The 19,019-nt window shown below is 42.9% G+C and overlaps 1 protein-coding gene across 4 annotated transcripts in view; it reads right to left on the reverse strand.

The window, feature by feature from the left end:
• Positions 1-4,533: 4,533 nt before the first annotated feature.
• Positions 4,534-19,019, reverse strand: part of SLC7A2 (solute carrier family 7 member 2) — a 71,876-nt gene continuing 57,390 nt past the window's right edge. For all 4 annotated transcript variants that reach the window (XM_043893488.1, XM_043893486.1, XM_043893489.1 and 1 more), the window contains 5 exons: positions 18,498-18,600; positions 16,340-16,545; positions 14,977-15,143; positions 13,684-13,792; positions 4,534-9,725 (listed from right to left, as the gene is read on the reverse strand). In XM_043893488.1, coding sequence (XP_043749423.1) covers positions 9,529-9,725; positions 13,684-13,792; positions 14,977-15,143; positions 16,340-16,545; positions 18,498-18,600 — 782 coding nt within the window. In that variant the 3' untranslated portion in view covers positions 4,534-9,528. The remainder of the gene's footprint in view (positions 9,726-13,683; positions 13,793-14,976; positions 15,144-16,339; positions 16,546-18,497; positions 18,601-19,019) is intronic.

Genomic DNA, 19,019 nt, shown 5'->3' on the forward strand with positions numbered 1-19,019 from the left:
CAGCACCAGGGCCTCCGACGGGACTCCGAGAAGTCAACCACTGGGTTATCACTCTGGGCTGGAGCCTGGGGTTCCGGCTACACCTCCCTCCCTCACTCCACGCCCTGCCAGGCCCTGCTTCATTGCCCTACTGACTGCATCAAGGCCGCCCTACTGACTGCATCAAGGTCGCCCCTCTTGGCCATCATCCCTCCTTCTCTACTCCGGCTCACAGTTACCATCTGTCACCAGCAAGTGGCCACAGCCTCCTAGTTGGTCTCCCTGCCTCTCTGTCTTGCCCCTCAGTCCACACTTTCTCCAGCTATTAGACTGATCTCCAAACACAATTCTAAAAAAAAACCAAAAAACAAAAACACAACACTAACCCAACTAAACCCCTCCGAAGGCTCTCCAGACCTCTCATGCCCGGTCAGGCCTCTCCAGCTTCCTCTCTTGGCACCCACTGTTCCCTGGCCTGCTTGCCACGCAAACAGCGCGCTCCCAGCGCCCTCGGGCCAGCCGCACGGTGGGGTGGGAGGGGGGCACCAAGGCTTCTGCTGCCCCCTTGGCCCCCCAAAGCCACCTTCCTTGTTCCACCACCTGCCAGCCTCTCACCACTCATCCCACAATGCTCAGCTCAGACCCTACCTGCTCCTGGCTGGGGCAAGCACTTCCACAGTGTGAATCCTTTGTGATATCATAGCAGCCAAGACAAAACGCACGACTGAGCTGTGAATCCGGCTTCACCTCTTTCACCTGCTTTCTCCTGAGTTCAAGGGCAGGAAATATGTCTTACTGAATTTTGTACTCTACCATCAGTTTCTGGAAAATCGTATTTATTAGGAGTGTACCACGCTCCACACAGAGCATGAAACCCTCACCAGACATTTCTTGTTGCTCATATCAACAACAACCCAACCAGGGAGGCTGCATGGTTAGTATCAGCCCCATTTTACAGACAAGGCAGCCCAAAGTCAAACTTGAACCTGCACTCTACCAGTTAGTTACAATGCGCTGTTGAAATCACTACCTGCGAAAGCTTTCCAGCAGGGCTGGCCCGCCCCCAAAGTCTCCCCTCTCAAGCTCCGAAAATTGGAGGCAAGAACTTTGTGACTTCCCTGATAGGCTTGATAGCAGACAGCTAAGGTGATGGGGAGGCAACAGACAAGACAGAATTGCAACCCATTCCATGAAGAGAGGGAAAACACGGTCTGTTGGTCTGTTGTGATCCACACAGTCAAGGGCTTTGGTATAGTTGATGAAGCAGAAGTAGATGCTTTTTTCTGGAATTCTCTTGCTTTTTCTATGATCCAATGGATGTTGACAATTTGATCTCTGGGTCCTCTGCCTTTTCTAAATCCAGCTTGAACATCTGTAAGTTCTCAGTTTGGTTCACGTACTGTTGAAGACTAGCTTGGAGAATTTTCAGCATTACTTTGCTAGCATGTGAAATGAGTGCAACTCTGTGGTAGTTTGAGCATTCTTTGGCATTGCCTTTCCTTGGGATTGGAATGAAAACTGACCATTTCCAATCCTGTGGCCACTGCTGAGTTTTCCAAATTTCCTGGCAACATATCTTCTGCTTCTCTTAGGTCCATACCGTTTCTGTCCTTTATTGTACCTGTCTTTGCATGAAATGTTCCCTTGGTATCTCTAATTTACTTGAAGAGATCTCTAGTCTTTCCCATTCTATCATTTTCCTCTATTTCTTTGCACTGATCACTGAGGAAGGCTTTCTTATCTCTCCTTGCTAGTCTTTGGAACTCTGCATTCAGATGGGTATATCTTTCCTCTTCTTCTCTTTCACTTCTCTTCTTTCTCAGCTATTTGTAAGGCCTCCTCAGACAATCATTTTGCCTTTTTGACTTTCTTTTTCTTGGGGATAGTTTTGATCACTGCCTCCTGTACAATGTCAAGAACCTCTGTCCATAGTTCTTCAGGCACTCTAACAGATCTAATCCCTTGAATCTCTCTCTCACTTCCACTGTATAATCATAAGGGGTTTGATTTAGGTCATACCTGAATGGTTTAGTGGTTTTCCCTACTTTCTTCAGTTTAAGTCTAAATTTGGCAATAAGGAGTTCATGATCTGAGCCACAGTCAGCTCCCGGTCTTGTTTTTGCTGACTGTATAGAGCTTCTCCATCTTTGGCTGCAAAGAATATAATCAATCTGATTTCTGAATTGACCATCTGGTGATGTCCATGTGTAGAGTCTTCTCTTGTGTTGTTGGAAGAGGGTGTTTGCTATGACCAGTGTGTTCTCTTGGCAAAACTCTGTTAGCCTTTGCCCTGCTTCATTCTGTACTCCAAGGCCAAACTTGCCTGTTATTCCAGATATCTCTTGACTTCCTACTTTTGTATTCCAACCCCCTATGATGAAAAGGACATCTTTCTTTGGTGTTAGTTCTAGAAGGTCTTATAGGTCCTCATAGATCCATTCAAGTTGAGCTTCTTCGGCATTAGCAGTTGGGGCATAGACCTGGATTCCTGTGATACTGAATGGTTTGCCTTGGAAATGAACAGAGATCATTCTGTCATTTTTGAGATTGCACCCAATACTGCATTTTGGACTCTTTTGTTGACTATGAGGGCTACTCCATTTCTTCTAAGGGATTCTTGTCCACAGTAGTAGATATAATGGTCATCTGAGTTAAATTCACCCATTCCAGTCCATTTTAAAATGTCAGTGTTCACTCTTGCCATCTCCTTTTTGACCAGGTTCAATTTACCTTGATTCACGGACCTAACATTCCAGGTTCCAATGCAATATTGTCCTTTACAGCATTAGACTTATCTTCCATCAACAGTCACATCCACAACTGGGCATTGATTTTGGTTTGGCTCCATCTCTTTATTCCTTCTGGAGTTATTTCTCCACTCTTCTCCAGTAGCATATTGGGCACCTACCAACCTGGGGAGTTCATCCCTGTGTCCTATCTTTTTGGCTTTTCATACTGTTCATGGGGTTCTCAAGGTAAGAATACTCAAGTGGTTTGCCATTCCCTTCTCCAGTGGACCACATTTTGTCAGACCTCTCCACCATGACCCGTCTTGGGTGGCCCTACATGGCAGGGCTAATAGTTTCATTGAGTTAGACAAGGCTGTGGTCCATGTGATCAGTTTGGCTAGTTTTCTGTGATTGTGGTTTTCATTCTGTCTGCCCTCGGATGGATGAGGATAAGAGGCTTGTGGAAGCTTCCTGATTGATTTATAGTATATTTTGTTATTTATTTGGGCAAGGGATGCCCCCATCATTGATTTCATGTTAACTATGATTGTATATTTTCTCTTCCAGATGAAGTTTCAAATCACCTTGTCAACTTCCATAAAAACTTTCTGTTGTGAGCATGACTGTATAGAGTTTTTATTTGGAAGAAGAATGCTCATATTTACAATATTAAATCATCCTATCCCAGAATGTGTCATGATGTTATCTATCATTCCATTTGCTCAAGTCTATTTTTATGTTCCCATTATATAATTGTTTAATGGTGGTATTAGGACAACAATTTTGGAACTCTGTAATCCCAAGCCTAAACCAACATCACTGGTATTCTTATTTGTAAGAAGTGGAAACTTGGACATAGACACAGTGGTATTCTCATTTATAAGAAGCAGAAACTTGGACATAGACACACACGCATATACACACAGAGGGACGATCACGTGAAGAATTAGCGAGAAGACGGCCATCTACAAGCTGAGGGTCTGGGCCTCAGAAGACGCCAACCCTGCTGACCTTCCCTTCACACGATTCCACTGTGCCAGCACAGAAGTGGGGGGGGGCCTCAAAACCTACTTACCAATGCTAATCAAGACAACAATAAATAACAGATAAATTGGGTTTTAGGCTTCTATTTGGAAAATACTTTGCTGTTTTAGCTTGGTTTTCAACGCAGGATAAATTCATACTCGTTTAATTCAACATGGTGGGTGTTCCCTTCCATTTATGAAAAAAAAAAAAAAAAAAAAAACCCAACAGGAATTAAGTCTATACACAATGGCATCTCAAAATTAAAGAAGATAATTTAGGAGATTTGCAATTTTAACTAACTTGGAACCATGTCAGAAAACTGACTCCTCCCTCCCCATCAAAGGGTAAAGAGGGCTGCAGTTGATAAATGTTTATTCACTATACAGTACAAAATTTCTGTTAGTTATAGATCACTGATCACCAGTTCCTGAAAGCTATGATTTGGTCAGGAGCATAACAAGGAGCTTCTTGCCGACAAAAGCAACGGCAAAGACACTGCATTAAACAAATGGCAGTTGGATCGGCAGGACCTCAGATGTGTGGTCCTGGGGTGGCATGCTTCAGGAGCAACTGGTATGGGGACTGTGTCACAGAGACTGGGTATGGTGAAGGACGTCTCTCACAGGACTTGGAAGTCGTATAGTACTCGGCTGCCAGGTGAGTATTAACAACATAACCGTTTCCATTTAGATTGTACTACACTTCTGAGCTCTAAAGTGGCCTAAATAAAAAAAGTTTAAATTTGATGTGTGAAATGTAAGCTTTCGGTAGGTATGATACATATGCATACAACACCATGGTAAGTCATATTGAAATTTATTTTAAAAATACATGGTTAGAAAGCACATATTACAGTGTGAAGCAGCAGCAGTTTTTATTTATTACAAATTCTAAACAATAATCCAACGTTATAAGCAAAAAGGAAAGCTGATTATCATCAAAAACGTGTAAATTTAAAATTATCTACAATCCTACACACAGATAAAAAATCTCTGTATTTGAGTAAGACCAAAGTATCTGTTGGTTTTTACAGACACAGAATTTCGGTAGAGTTTTAGGCCCTATCAACGGTTTCTAAAAGTACAATGATAACAAAAGAAAGCAATGAGACAAATGGATACCAAAGATGAAGAGCCAGATAAGCAGGCATGGGCCAGAGAAACCAGCCACGCTGGCAACACAAGGTTCTTTACCAATGGGGCCGCGGCCCGTGCGCGTCCGCTGCCAAGGCTGTCCGTGCTGGTGCAGAACCCGCGGGGGCCAGGACCTATGGAGCAGTTCAAGGAGCAGCCATCCTTCCCACGAGTCGGAGAGGGTCCTTGGTCCTCATCATTTACCTTGTACTCACGGGATATTTGGAGCTGAAACGAAGGACCCCAACTACCTTGGTTTTTCACTTCATATCCTGTCCTGTCATCCCAAGACTCCCCAACAAAGGGAGCTCCAGACACTCACACTTTGCAGCCTGCCTGCCCCACGGTCCTGGTTGTGACCCCCACGGAGCTGCTGTCAGGGGTCACTGAAGGCCCTGGAAAGCCAGAGACAGCGACAGTGGCCTCAGCTGAGGTGATAAAAGCTAAAACAGTGCTCCCAGGGCTGCTGATTGGGTTGAGTCATAACAAAATGCATTTGAAATGAACAAGACTAAACTGTGTACATAAAAACAGTAACAAACGTTACAAAAACCAACCACTAAACCAACAACCACAACAACAGTAGATCAGGCCTCTCAAAATTCAGAAACCAGAAAGCCATTAAAAAATGTTTAAATATAATTATACAAGGAGATAAAAAAGAAACTCGGCTAAACAACGAAGTCAAACAATGTTATTTTCACACATCTTTGTGTCTGAAAATTAATGACCTGTGCTGGCATTAGTTCCTACGTGAACTTTGGTACTTCTTCCCTTGATATTTTAGAACAAGCTAGAAAATGTTAGGTAGAAAATGTACAGAGAAGGCACTATTTTGGCACTAGTCAAAAATCAAAAACAAGCCAAAAAACCAAGCTAATAACACCCCCACAAGACATTCACACGAAGCGCATGTATATTAATATTCCATGATGCACACTCTAAACCCAATCCTTTAAAATTAGATGGGACACTGTATTCATATTTCTGGTTTGAATTCTACTGTCGCTTGAAGCGTATCAGCAGATACCTAGGCAGAGAACATCATGGGCAACATCACAGGGAAGGAAGAGTTGGCATCTTGGCACAACTGTGTCATGTGGTTTATAATCTCAGAATATGCTGATCTAAGAGGAAAAAGAGCTCAGACTAATCTAGTCCCTCCAGCTTTATCAGCATTGGCAGGCAATTACGATTCCTTTATTCCCCCTGCTAAACAGTTAAATACATTTAGAAAATCATCTGGTAAATATAATTTCTAATTCAAAAGATTGTAACATGCCCAGGACTTGGAAAATATTTTAAAATTATTATTTAAAATTTTAAAGTTTAAAAAATCCTTTATTCAGAAAAATTAAAAGAAGATAGGGTCTTGTCTTTTAAAGGAAACAGATAATTCTGAAACAGATATTTTCTATCAAGTGTGGCAATAGGTTTTATAGATACAACATTAGTTTTTCATTAATGTATATATTCCAAATGATGTTTTGGTCTTACTTTTCTAGATATTCATCTCTGGGGAAAATGGCATTAATTAAGCAATAATCTGTATTTCAGTATATATCAGAAGTTCTAATATAAGTAGTTAAAATTTTGGACTTGCATAGCTACCTTGTTAAATGTTGGGTTGGTATGGCCTTTGTATCGTTATTCACAAATCATAAGAGTATAAAATAAAAGTGCTATTATAAGAAGTTTCTCACTGAAAATGTTCAGAGAGCAGATTTTCTAGTGCAAAAAAAGAAAAGTAATTTAAGCTGTTTTTACTCAATCACAATTAAGAGAATGCATATGTATTTTTTTAATTTCTGGAAAAAAGTTTATATAAGTGTGTCTGATTACTAGTAAAATCCACAAAGAACATTTTGGCAATTCTAAGAAAGCAAAAACAACATTTTGTTCAAAAGGTTGTGAATTCAAATGTAGGAACAGAGAAATAGTAAAAGACCTGGTAGTGCTGACTTTTCCTAAAAAAGCACAAACCAAGACAGAAATGTCAGAAAAGGTACAGCAGAAAAAAGTAAACAGAAATTCCCTAATGCCCCCACCCCACTGCATTTCAGATCATAAAGCACCTAATGTACTAGACTTCAGTGATTTCATATTAGAAACATTATAAATATATCTTTCTGAAAGAATCTATCTATAGAAAATATTATACATATAAAATTGCCATATATTTCAAAATAGTTTAAAACCTAAACATTTTGCATAAGCATAGCTACCTATCAATACAAAACATTTTTTCTGTCAGTTGGGTTTTTAAAATCTAGACAACAGGATCATTTCCAAAGCCCATCATAAACCCAGCTGACTTAAACACCAACATTTGAAACACACAAACACACATATATATACATGGGTATATATTAACATATACACTCACACATACATACAAAGATATTTGAGTTTTCACAGAAAAAAAGGATAGTCATGAACAAAGCATCTTTCATAGACATTTGTGTTTGTAAAGTGTTTCAAGGTGGAAAAATTATTTTTAACTCAATTCTGCTCCTAATTGAACACAGTGGGCATAATAGTTTTAGCTGCCTGTCACGTTCTAGATAAATTTCTTGATTGTGCTACAGTAAAAGGTTTAATATTCACACATGAAATTTTCATATTCCCATGTGCAGGGCCTGATTACCGAATCAAAGTGCTTCTCAGAATGCTGCAGTAACAGCAAGGATCTAGGATTAGGCCCACAGTAATGGTTACAGAAATACTTCACCTCTTGCACAGCCAACTCTTCCTCTCCAGTAAAACATGCAATACTGGGCCTCAGATTTTACTATGTGCACCCTGGAAATTGTGGAATGTTAGTTCTGAGTTCTAGATCCGAGATGCTACAACACTAGCACCCAGACTTTCCTGTTTACTGGATTTTTCATCACAATAAACCCCTAAATAATCAAAACTTGCTTTTGAATGACGAAAATAAAATGGCTGATCTCTTGGAAGAGCTGTCAGAAAGTAAGTGTTTTCCTTGCCTTTGTCTTAAGCTGGTCACCTGGGCTTGATAATGTGCTAGTCTCATCTAGTGAACCATGTAATTATTTGTAAGAAAAGTAATTCATGAGAAGCGAAACACACGGAAGATAAGTAGTCCACTTATTAGATAACCCTATAAAATGAAATACAGTAATTTGAGAATCATACATTTAAAAACAAATTACTCGTATAAAGGTTAGTGTGTTTCTATGGCTTTAATTCAATTAGGTTAATTTTTTGGCTTGATGTTTTAAATAATCATGTATTTAACTAAAATATTCTATTCCTCAACCACTGATGGGTTTTTCTAGAATACTGGAACTTGCATCAGTAGTTTTAGTGTGGTCATTTAAAAATAAATGAAATAAAAAGTGCTGAACAATTTATGGGATGGGGAAGAAAAATATCCCTAAATGTTTCCAAAAGAAACATCAGAAGCAAATTAAATCCAAACCCCTCATATTGGGCCAAATGCCCTTTAATAACTGAACAGGGACTTTAAAATCAGAACAGGGGAATTTTCTTGTATTCCTTCATTTTTTCCCCCCTTTTTTGCATGTAGTAAAGACAGAATTTACTACTGGTTTAGGGAAAAAAAAAACCCTAAATAAATTGTGAACTGTGATTATTTATTAACTAATGGAAAAAGGTATAAATCATTCCACCAATTATGTGATCTGGGAGGTTCTACTGGCTTATTTTAAGTGACTTTTAAAACAGGGGTGTTCGGGGTCTTATCCAAGCACCTGACTACTCTAATCTTCAAATGCGTCCTCCTATCTGCCACTTACACGAGCCTCCTGCCCACGGGGACCACCTTCACTTTCACCTTTCACTTTCACAAGGGTCCCTTGGAGCTCACACTAGCTCTCGCCAGCCCCTGACTGGACTGGGGCGGGGTGGGGGAGCGGGGAAGATAGCATTCACACCAGGTGAAGGCCTCACATTCAAGGACCACTGTCTCAAAGACGACGGCCATTCAGAGGGTGCCTGCCACCTGCTGACACAGAAGGCCACTCCTGCCCTGCGGTACTACAGACACCGGCAATCCCACTGGCTGAACTTTCAGCAAACTGTCACACCTCACAGAAGAAAACTCTGGACTAAACCCGACATTTATAAGCTACAGAAAAGGCTCATTTCCTATCCCCTCCCCTTACTCCAGACCAACGACAGATACAATGATGGGTAAACGCAATTTTAGGATGTTCTAACTTGACATAAAGTCCAATAAGGAAAAGCAACAGTTATTTCCCCAACCACACCCAGCACATTCAAGATACTTTTCTATTCAGTGATCACCTCCCTTTCAGTGTGGGCAGTAGAGGCTACCGATGAATGACAACACTGGAAAAATGCAATGCGATAAGAGTAAGACACCAACAACTTTTAACATTGATATTCCCCAACATATACAAACATATGCACACACACGCCCACATTCCCACTATCTGGGGGATATTTCTCATGGAGGAGCGAGCTCAGAGTGGTTTCCCTAGATGTGTGAGTCACCGTCAGAGGAGGTGCTGTTCAGGTGAGTGAGTATAAATTAGGGTGAACTATGTCTGCAGCAAATCCATGACAACCTGGTGTGGTGACGACGTCGTCACGGCTCCCTCCATGCAGACTATGTATGTGAAGACTCTGGACCAGTTCTGTCCCAGCCGGCACTAGCACTCGCTCGTCTTTTCGTGGAAAATGAAAGGTAAGCTCAGGTTTCTTTGGTGATCGTCACCATCTTGCATGGCAGATTTTTCTTCTGTTGCTGCGTTAATGTTGTCTGAATACATATCTTCATCATCGTCTTCATCCCTTGGATTACCCTCCAGGCTGTGTCTAATGCCATAAGCGAAGTAAATCAGGAAACCTTTCAGGGGAAAAAGAAATCAGCTTTTGGTGTGACATAAAATGACTGTACAAGTAAAGTTTTCTTTTTTTTTTACTGGTGGACAATTGCTCTGCAATGTTGTGTTGGCCTCTGCCACACACTGACATCAATCAGCCACTGGTGTGTGTGTGTGTGTGTGTGTGTGTGTGTGTGTGTGTGTGTGTGTGTGTGTGTGTGTGTGTGTGTGTGTGTGTGTGTGTGTGTGTGTGTGTGTGTGTGTGTGTGTGTGTGTGTATACGCCCCCTCCTGTATGTGGAAAATTTAATACAGAACATAATAGGATCTTTTGTGCCTTCTCTTTCTGTGCTATTTTAGAAGGGCAGAATGCAAGTACAGCATATTCCATGCAAGGTCGCTGACAGACGTCTTCCCAGTAGAAAGTGCTTCCTCACTTTTAACGTGCAATCTGTATATGCAATATTGCAATCCTGGAATGTGAAGTCAAGTGGGCCTTAGGAAGCATCACTATAAACAAAGCCAGTGGAGGTGACGGAATTCCAGTTGAGCTATTTCAAATCCTAAAAGATGATGCTGTGAAAGTGCTGCACTCAATATGCCAGCAAATTTGGAAAACTCAGCAGTGGCCACAGGACTGGAAAAGGTCAGTTTTCATTCCAATTCCAAAGAAAGGCAATGCCAAAGAATGTTCAAACTACTGCACAATTGCACTCATCTCACATGCTAGCAAAGTAATGCTCAAAATTCTCCAAGCCAGGCTTCAGCAATACGTGAACCGTGAACTTCCAGATGCTCAAGCTGGTTTTAGAAAAGGCAGAGGAACCAGAGCTCAAATTGCTAACATCCACCAGATCATCAAAAAAGCAAGAGAGTTCCAGAAAAACATCTATTTCTGCTTTATTGACTCTGCCAAAGCCTCTGACTGTGTGGATCACAATAAACTGTGGAAAATTCTTCAAGAGATGGGAATACCAGACCACCTGACCTGCCTCTTGAGAAACCTGTATGCAGGTCAGGAAGCAACAGTTAGAACTGGACATGGAACAACAGACTGGTTCCAGATAGGAAAAGGAGTATGTCAAGGCTATATATTGTCACCATGCTTATTTAATTTATATGCAGAGTACATCATGAGAAACACTGGGCTGGAGGAAGCACAAGCTGGAATCAAAATTGCTGGGAGAAATATAAAAAACCTGAGATATGCAGATGACACCACCCTTATGGCAGAAAGTGAAGAACTAAAGAGCCTCTTGATGAAAGTGAAAGAGGAGAGTGAAAAAGTTGGCTTAAAGGTCAACATTCAGAAAACTAAGATCATGGCATCCGGTCCCATCACTTCATGGCAAATAGATGGGGAAACAATGGCTGACTTTATTTTTGGGGGCTTCAAACTCACTGCAGATGGTGACTGCAGCCATGAAATTAAAAGATGCTTACTCCTTGGAAGGAAAGTTATGACCAAACTAGATAGGATATTAAAAAGCAGAGACATTAGTCAACAAAGGTCCGTCTAGTCAAGGCTATGGTTTTTCCAAGTGGTAATGTATGGATGTGAGAGTTGGACTATAAAGCTAGTGCTGAAGAATTGATGCTTTTGAATTGTGGTGTTGGAGAAGACTCTTGAGAGGTCCTTGGACTGCAAGGAGTCCAACCAGTCCATCCTAAAGGAGATCAGTCCTGGGTGTTCATTGGTAGGACTGATTTTCAAGCTGAAACTCCAATACTTTGGCCCCCTGATGTGAAGAGCTTATTTGAAAAGACCCTGATACTGGGAAAGACTGAGGGCAGGAGGAGAAGGGGACGACAGAGGATGAGATGGTTGGACGGTGTGACTGACTCAATGGACATGAGTCTGAGTAAACTCCGGGAGTTGGTGATGGGACAGGGAGGCCTGGCGTGCTGCAGTTCATGGGGTCGTAAAGAGTTGGACACAACTGAGCGACTGAACTGAACTGAATTGTACATGCATGTTTTTCTTAATAAATATTTTTGAAATATTTATGTAAAAAACTATTTACCTCCACAAAAGTTAACACTATACTTTAAACAAAAGGATATATGGGGAAAAGTCTCAAATACTTCCCAAATACAAGTGCCGGATTATTGGAGACAGAGACAGACAGTTTGGAAAACATGTCCTGTGTGAATGGGCTTCCCAGGTGTCTTAGTGGATAAAGAATCTGCCTGCAATGCCAGAGACCTGGGTTTGATTCCTGGGTTGGGAAGATCCCCTGGAGGAGGGCATCCAACCCACTCCAGTATTCTCGCCTAGAGAAGCCCATGGGCAGAGGGGCCTGGCGGGCTACAGGCCACGGGGTTGCAAACCGTCAGACATAACCAAAGCGACAACACACACACCCCGTGTGAGCAGGGAACAGGGGTGTGCCTTACAAATGTCACTGTCACCAGGAGAGGATGAATAACTATGTGCAAAGCAACCGTTTATTAACAACCACACTGACTGAGGATCAGAGGGGAAAGGTTTTAAGTATTCTCACAGGATATGTAGGCATTTTTGCTGTGTTTTAGCTATAATTTTAAAAATTGATTGAGAGTTTTGGGTTGATGTGAAATGCCTTATAATTTTCCTATGTAAACCAATGGGAAGCAGGCCACCAATGTGTATTTTGGCATGTGCAGTTGTGAGAACTGATTCTGTTTCCTCTCATGTCCTTAGAGGTTTGGTGCTCTAGCCTTCCTGTCCTCAAATAAAGGTAGCGATGCCACTGTTTTACAAAGAAACAGAGGCACAGAAGCAGGGGTGGAACGTGAAGCAGGCGACACGGCTAAAAAGCAGCAGGGGAGGAGTGAAACACGGGGCGTCTGGCCCTGCAGTTCCCGCCCTTCTGCAAGGTCAGGCACGCGGCTGAGCTTCAGGGAGCTACCACTGGAGGAGAGAGGCAGTGGTCCGCGGAGAGGCAGGAGCGTGGGGAAGCTCTCCGCCAGAGTTCAGCGTCTTCTGGGCTCCGAGGAAGGGAGGGAGTTCCGCTTCCTGTGCCCCGGGGGAGGTGGGGAGACCCGGAAGGAATGACTGGTTCATCCCAGAGGGCACCGCTGAGTCACAGGGGGCTCCCATCAGGATCCTGGCCCTGATGCGACAGAGCTGCCGACCGGGAGCGGCCGCAGTGACAGAATGCTCCAGTGCAACCTGTGTGGACGGTAACTTTTGATCCACCCAAATTCCCTGGCACTGTGTCAGATCCCCCCAAATGGGCAAACCTAGGGTAGCTGTTGGGGGAGGGGAAAAACAACTAGGTTAAACCTCCCATTGGCTCAAGCGGGTTGGTGGCTTGAGACTGAAATGAAGTTAGTTTATAGCCAAAGCAAATACACACATACACACAAAAGTGAATGAGACTCATTATGCCAAAACCAGAACCATTATAATGCCAAAAGGGCTCAAACTCCTCAGGCCACCAGTGACCGCAAAGTTAAAGTCGAATTTCCAAGTCAGCTTTCACACAGGACACTGAAGAAATCATGATGAAAACCGATGAGTAGAGATGTAAACAAGCTCATTCACAGTATGTAAGGTCAAACTCCACCCCACGGGTCTAACAGAAAGACATCTGGGTACCAGAAAAGAAATTTCTTGCAATTAGCTTATTCAAAATGTTGCCAGAAATTCAATAGTGCTCTGGAAGGAACTGGCTCTGCAGTCAGACTCCAAGGGTGCTATTTGCAAACTAGATCCCTTGACTTTTGATGGGGGAAGCTTCATTTTTCTCACTCAAGAAGTTAGGAAAAATCGAATCCACAGAGTTTTACAGGGTTACTGCAGCAACTGAATTATAAAAAGGTATTTGGAAAACATCTGGAAAAGTAGGCACTCAGGTATTCTAAAACTTGGGAAAGGAGGAAACCAAAAAAAAGCTTTTGTTTCTAGGAAGGGGGTGGGGTGCATTTCTCTGAAATGGCGCATGACATGGGAAAGAGAGAGCCCAGTTTCAGAAAGTGAAAACAGGAGAAGACCTACCAAGCGCCATCCAGATGCTAAATCTGATCCAGGTGTCTGTACTCAACTGGACCATCAGGTAAATGTTCACCAGGATGCTGAAGGCTGGCAGGAAGGGTAAGAATGGAACCTAAGGAGGAAAACATCTCAGATATACTCAACTTTTAAAACACATTCCTCAACTTGTTTTGACATGGTGGCAACTAATTTGACAAACATAGATACTGTCACAGTGTGTAAGATTATATTCTCACAAAAAGAACTACTTGAACAAAAACCACTCATCTACAGAATGGGCTTCCCAGATGGCTCAATGGTAAAGAATCCACCTGTAATGCAGGAGACCTGGGTTCGATCCCTGGGTTGGGAAGATCCCCTGGAAAAGGGAATGGCAACCCACTCCAGTATTCTTGCCTAGAGAATTCCATGGACAGAGGAGCCCAGCGGGCTACAGTCCATGGGGCTGCAGAAGAGTCAGACACGACTGAGTGACTAAACAGCAACATCCAGAGAATACTGAAAGGAGCCCCATATTTCCCATTGTTTACTGCAGCGCAAAGCTACAGGGGGCTATCCAGCCGCTAACACCTGCATTATCACCAAGATGCAGCAGGTCTCAGGGTTTAGCTTAGGGTTTACTGGTTTCATTCCAATATTAAGAGGGCATGCCACTGGAACTCTGACTACTCTTGAGATCTCAGGGGGCTTCTTCCAGGAAACCCTCTTCAAGCTACATTCTGAGTTCAAATGGGACAGAATATAACTTCACTTCACAGTGGAAGGGCTTTGGGTGTGGACTTCCTTGTATTTGTAAAATATTCTAGTTATTTTTCTGATGCTTTACTGAACAAGAAATTTGTTTACTATTATATAGAATAATGTACTAGGAGCACACTCAAGTTTTTGAAAAGAATACTTAAGACAAAAAGGAGCATCCCAAAGGACCTTGTTCACTGGTTAACATCATCAGAGTGCTTTTTTAATTTTTTTTTTTTTTAATGTTTTCTATAGTTTTGGTTATGATTGGATTTGGGAGATAAGTAGGGACTCTTTGCGACCCCATGGACAGTAGCCTGCACCAGGCTCCTCCATCCATGGGATTTTCTAGGCAAGAGTACTGGAGTGGGTTGCCATTTCCTTCTCCAGGGAATCTTCCCAACCCAGGGATCGAACCCAGGTCTCCAGCATTGTAGACAGACGCTTTACCGTCTGAGCCACCAGGGAAGTCCTTAATTTTTTTTTAAAGTCACAAAAACTAACGTACAAGAGAAAACATGAATGATATTTAGGATCATGAATCCTCATGACACATACCATAAAGGCGACTTTCTGCTGATTCTGGGGCTGCCTCCAGATGATGAGCACAATGGCAGCACAGAGAATGAGAAACAGCACCAGGAGAGCCAGGCTCCACGCTTCCCGTCTGGCGATGGCGTGGACGCTGTGCGTGGTCAGAACACTCAGGCCCAGGATGAGGAATGCTGCGGAGATGACATGTTCGTGAAACAAAACCAGCACGTGACCTTCACTCAGACCCCTGCATTCAAAGTTTATTTTGATATCAAGTTCTTTATGTATCTACTCTGCCAAATACTAAGATTCTTCATTTCTATTTTGGAAAGACATGCCTGATTTCCATGACTTAAGAATCCCTCTTCGCCCACTCATGACTGTCTCCTCCTTAGAAGGCAGCCTCCCCTCTGGGCTCTACCATCCTGCCTTTCTGCCAGTCTCAGATGACATCACTTGGATTGATGGAACATTGTCCAGGGTAGCTAGTTCCCTTTTTTTCCAATGGGGAAAGCAAGTCTGTTCGTGTGCAGCTGTTGTAGACACTGTTCATATAAACAGATAATACATGATCTGCACCTTTTCTTCCTGTTTCAGAGCGGCATCACTGCCTACCCAGATGATCTCTGATCATCGAGTCTGAATTAGGGGTCCCTACCATGCGCTCTCAGATAAAGCTGTACTGCCCTTAGCTCGCCACCAATGCGGCTGCTCTGTAAAGTCCAATGAGAGCAAGAACCATCTTTCCTGACATCCCAAGTGCCCAGGGGGGGTTCCTGGCACATCAATAAATGTTGCTGAAAATACGCTTGATTACATAACTGTGGGTGAGCAAGCAGGATCTGCGGTACGGCCTCCCACGCTCCCCGGGTCCCAGTTCAGCTACGGGCAGGGGTGCTTCGCTTCCCACAGGAAGAACCCTCACGGCTCACGAAATGGACCAATTCTGTACTTCTGCCACCCTCACCTCAGGGCAGCAGTTCCCAACCTTTCTGGCATCAGAGACCAGTTTCATGGAAGACAATTTTTCCATGGATGGTAGGGGATGGTTTGCAGATGATTCAAGTGTGTTACAGTTACTGTGCACTTTATCTCTATCATTATTACATCAGCCCCCCCACCTCGGATCATCAGGCATTAGATCCCAGGGGCGGGGACCCCTGCCTTAGGGAATTTCTTCTTTTCTTCTTCAATTACCAATATACCATCGACTTATCCTGCTAACATAAGGAAGGTCTCAATGACCAGTGACCCCTTAGGTGAACATTTCAGGACTGAGAGCAGTGCTAACATATTCTTTCATCCTCTTTCACATCATACCTGCTCCACCCCGCCCCCACCCCCAACACACTGGGTCTTTATAATGTATATGGTGAAGGGAACTTACCCAGGAATCCTACCAGAAAGCTGACGAGAGAAGCAGACTGTTTTGTGGGCAGAAGCGAGGGGTTGAAGAGGGTTCGCAGGCTGAAGCCCTGTCCTGGCAGCATGGTGACCTGAGACTCGCTTTTGGAGGTTCTGTTGGCACACGATCCCAGAGCTTCTTTCTCAGAGCAATGCTTGGGCTGCTCGTAAGATAAGCCGGGCTGGTACCTATTCCAAGTAAAAGTGTGTGTCTTTATTCTCAAACAGACACTTGGTCCAAATGAAACAAGCACCTAAAACTCTAACGGAGATATTTCCATTCACAGCTGGTGCAGTAAATGCACAAGTCTTGTGGCTGCAGCCTCAGGGTTGCTGAGGCAGGTCACACACGTGCTCAGCAAAATACCTGCAGCAACTCCGAATTTCCTGATAACCACTTGATTAGAAAGTTATATATATTAGACGCCGAAGAGAGTTACATTTTAACGTGAGGCACCTGTGACAATAAATGATTACTCTGGAATTATCTATGTTCAAGGGAGATGCCGTTCATGAACACAGCAACCCTGTTAACAGAAACCCTGGTTAAATATCAGCTACAGGGTAACCGGGGCTTCCCCCGTGGCTCAGGAGTAAACAGTCCGCCCGCAATGTAGGAGCCGCAGGAGACGTAGGTTCAATCCCTGGGTCGGGAAGATCCTCTGGAGGAGGGCATGGCAATCCACTCCAGCACGCTTGCCTGCAGAATCCCATGGACAGAGGAGCCTGGCGGGCTACAGTCCATGGGGTCGCAAAGAGTCAGACACGACTGAAGCGACTTAGCACACACGCACGCACAGGGTAATATAATATGCAGCCTTCAGTTTGGTATTGGAAGGTCTCATTGCAGCCTGCCTCCAGTCTCATCTCCCTCATCAGCCACCTCCCACCCATTCTCCTTTATTACTGATCCCCTTCCTCTTTGGCTGGTGTCAAGATATCAGCCTGCTTTAGCTCCCAACATCTGCCCTGGTCTCCCCAGTGCGATCTTCTGAGAAGCTTTTGCTTAAATTTAAAAGTAATATTTGTCTCCCATCTGAAGAAGAAATATGTTCACTGTGAAAAAATACACAAAAGCAAGCAGAAGAAAATTAAAACCATCCATAACATTCAGTGTGAATCACTGTTAGCATTTTATTACAATTTCAGCCAGTTAAAAATGCAAATATGTATATATATTTGCAAAAATCATTTTTTGTGTGTAAATGTATGTTAGTTAAATAAATTCAGATACTACATGTAGCTTTGCATCCAGAAACTAATATATCTCTCCATATAATTAAATATCATTTTATTTGCTGTAGAACAGTCTACTGAATAAATGTACTCTTATATAATTATTCTATTTTTTAACTGAAGTATAGTTGATTTATAATGCTGTGTTAGTTTCTGGCGTACGGCAAAGTGTTTCAGTTTATATATGTCCTTTTTCATATGCTTTTTCCATTATGGTTTATTATGGGATACTGAATATAGTTCCCTGTGCTACACAGTTCAGTTCAGTTCGGTCGCTCAGTCGTGTCCGACTCTTTGTGACCCCATGAATACAGTAGGAACTTATTGTTTATTTATTAATTATTACACTATGACAGGGAAGCCTGGCATGCTGCAGTCCATGGGGTTGCAAAGAGTCGGTCAAGACTGAGAGGCTGAGCGCCAGGACAGCCAGTTAACACCGTTCTGAGAGTTTCAGGCCAACAGCAAAGGGACGCGGCCATTCATATAAAGACTAAAGCTTTAGCCTGAGAGCTTAGCAGCTGCATCACCAGGACTAAAAATACAGTATTCTAAAGTGTTTTTATGCATTATGAGAATTTGTTGTTCACATAGATTAGGCCAACCTATTGATAATTAACAACTGTATTTATTTGCTTAAGGACCAAGTATGCTAAATAGGCTTCGTATTCACATTTGTATGCCCATGGCTTCTCACTTCTGAGAGACAGCTGCTGCTGCTGCTAAGCCGCTTCAGTTGTGTCCGACTCTGTGCGACCCCACAGACGGCAGCCCACCAGGCCCCTTTTTCTCTGGGATTCTCCTAACTCCACGCAAACAAGGCCAGTGAGCCCTAACTGTCTTTATTTCCTGGGTGCCAACTGACACACACGCTTCAGACCCATCCGGCAAGGAGGACAACCCACCTGAGGATGAGAACACAGGCCGCGACCAGAGAGTAGGCCAGAAGTGTCCCAATGGACATCATGTCCACGAGGGCCTTCAGGTCAAACAGGAACGCCATCACAGCTGTTGGGGAAAAGAAAGAAGGGGAGAGAAGAGCGCCTGTGAGAAAATTCCACACAGCTGATGCCAAGTCAGAGACAAGGGATGGGAAATTTTTTGTTTTAGTGCCGATGATAAGTCAAGTAAAGCATAGAAAGTATATTTCTCACAGTTAATAAGATGTTCCTTAGGTCATACACACTGCTAATAAAACTTCAAAACCCCTCAGCGATCTATCAAGTACAAAATACATCTACTTTGATTACTTAAAAAATATTGCCTTGACAAAGAGTGAAAATACTGTATGACAGAATATTCGCCTTTGATGTTTCAGAAGAAAAAACATTGCCAGGAAATACTGGCAGGCTCCTTTTAAATAAATACATAAATAAAAGAATTCAAATGGAAGAGCTTTCATTATAGATGTTATATAACCATTTTAA

Source organism: Cervus elaphus, chromosome 32 (genome assembly GCF_910594005.1).
Source record: "Cervus elaphus chromosome 32, mCerEla1.1, whole genome shotgun sequence".
NCBI classification, from domain to species: domain Eukaryota; kingdom Metazoa; phylum Chordata; class Mammalia; order Artiodactyla; family Cervidae; genus Cervus; species Cervus elaphus.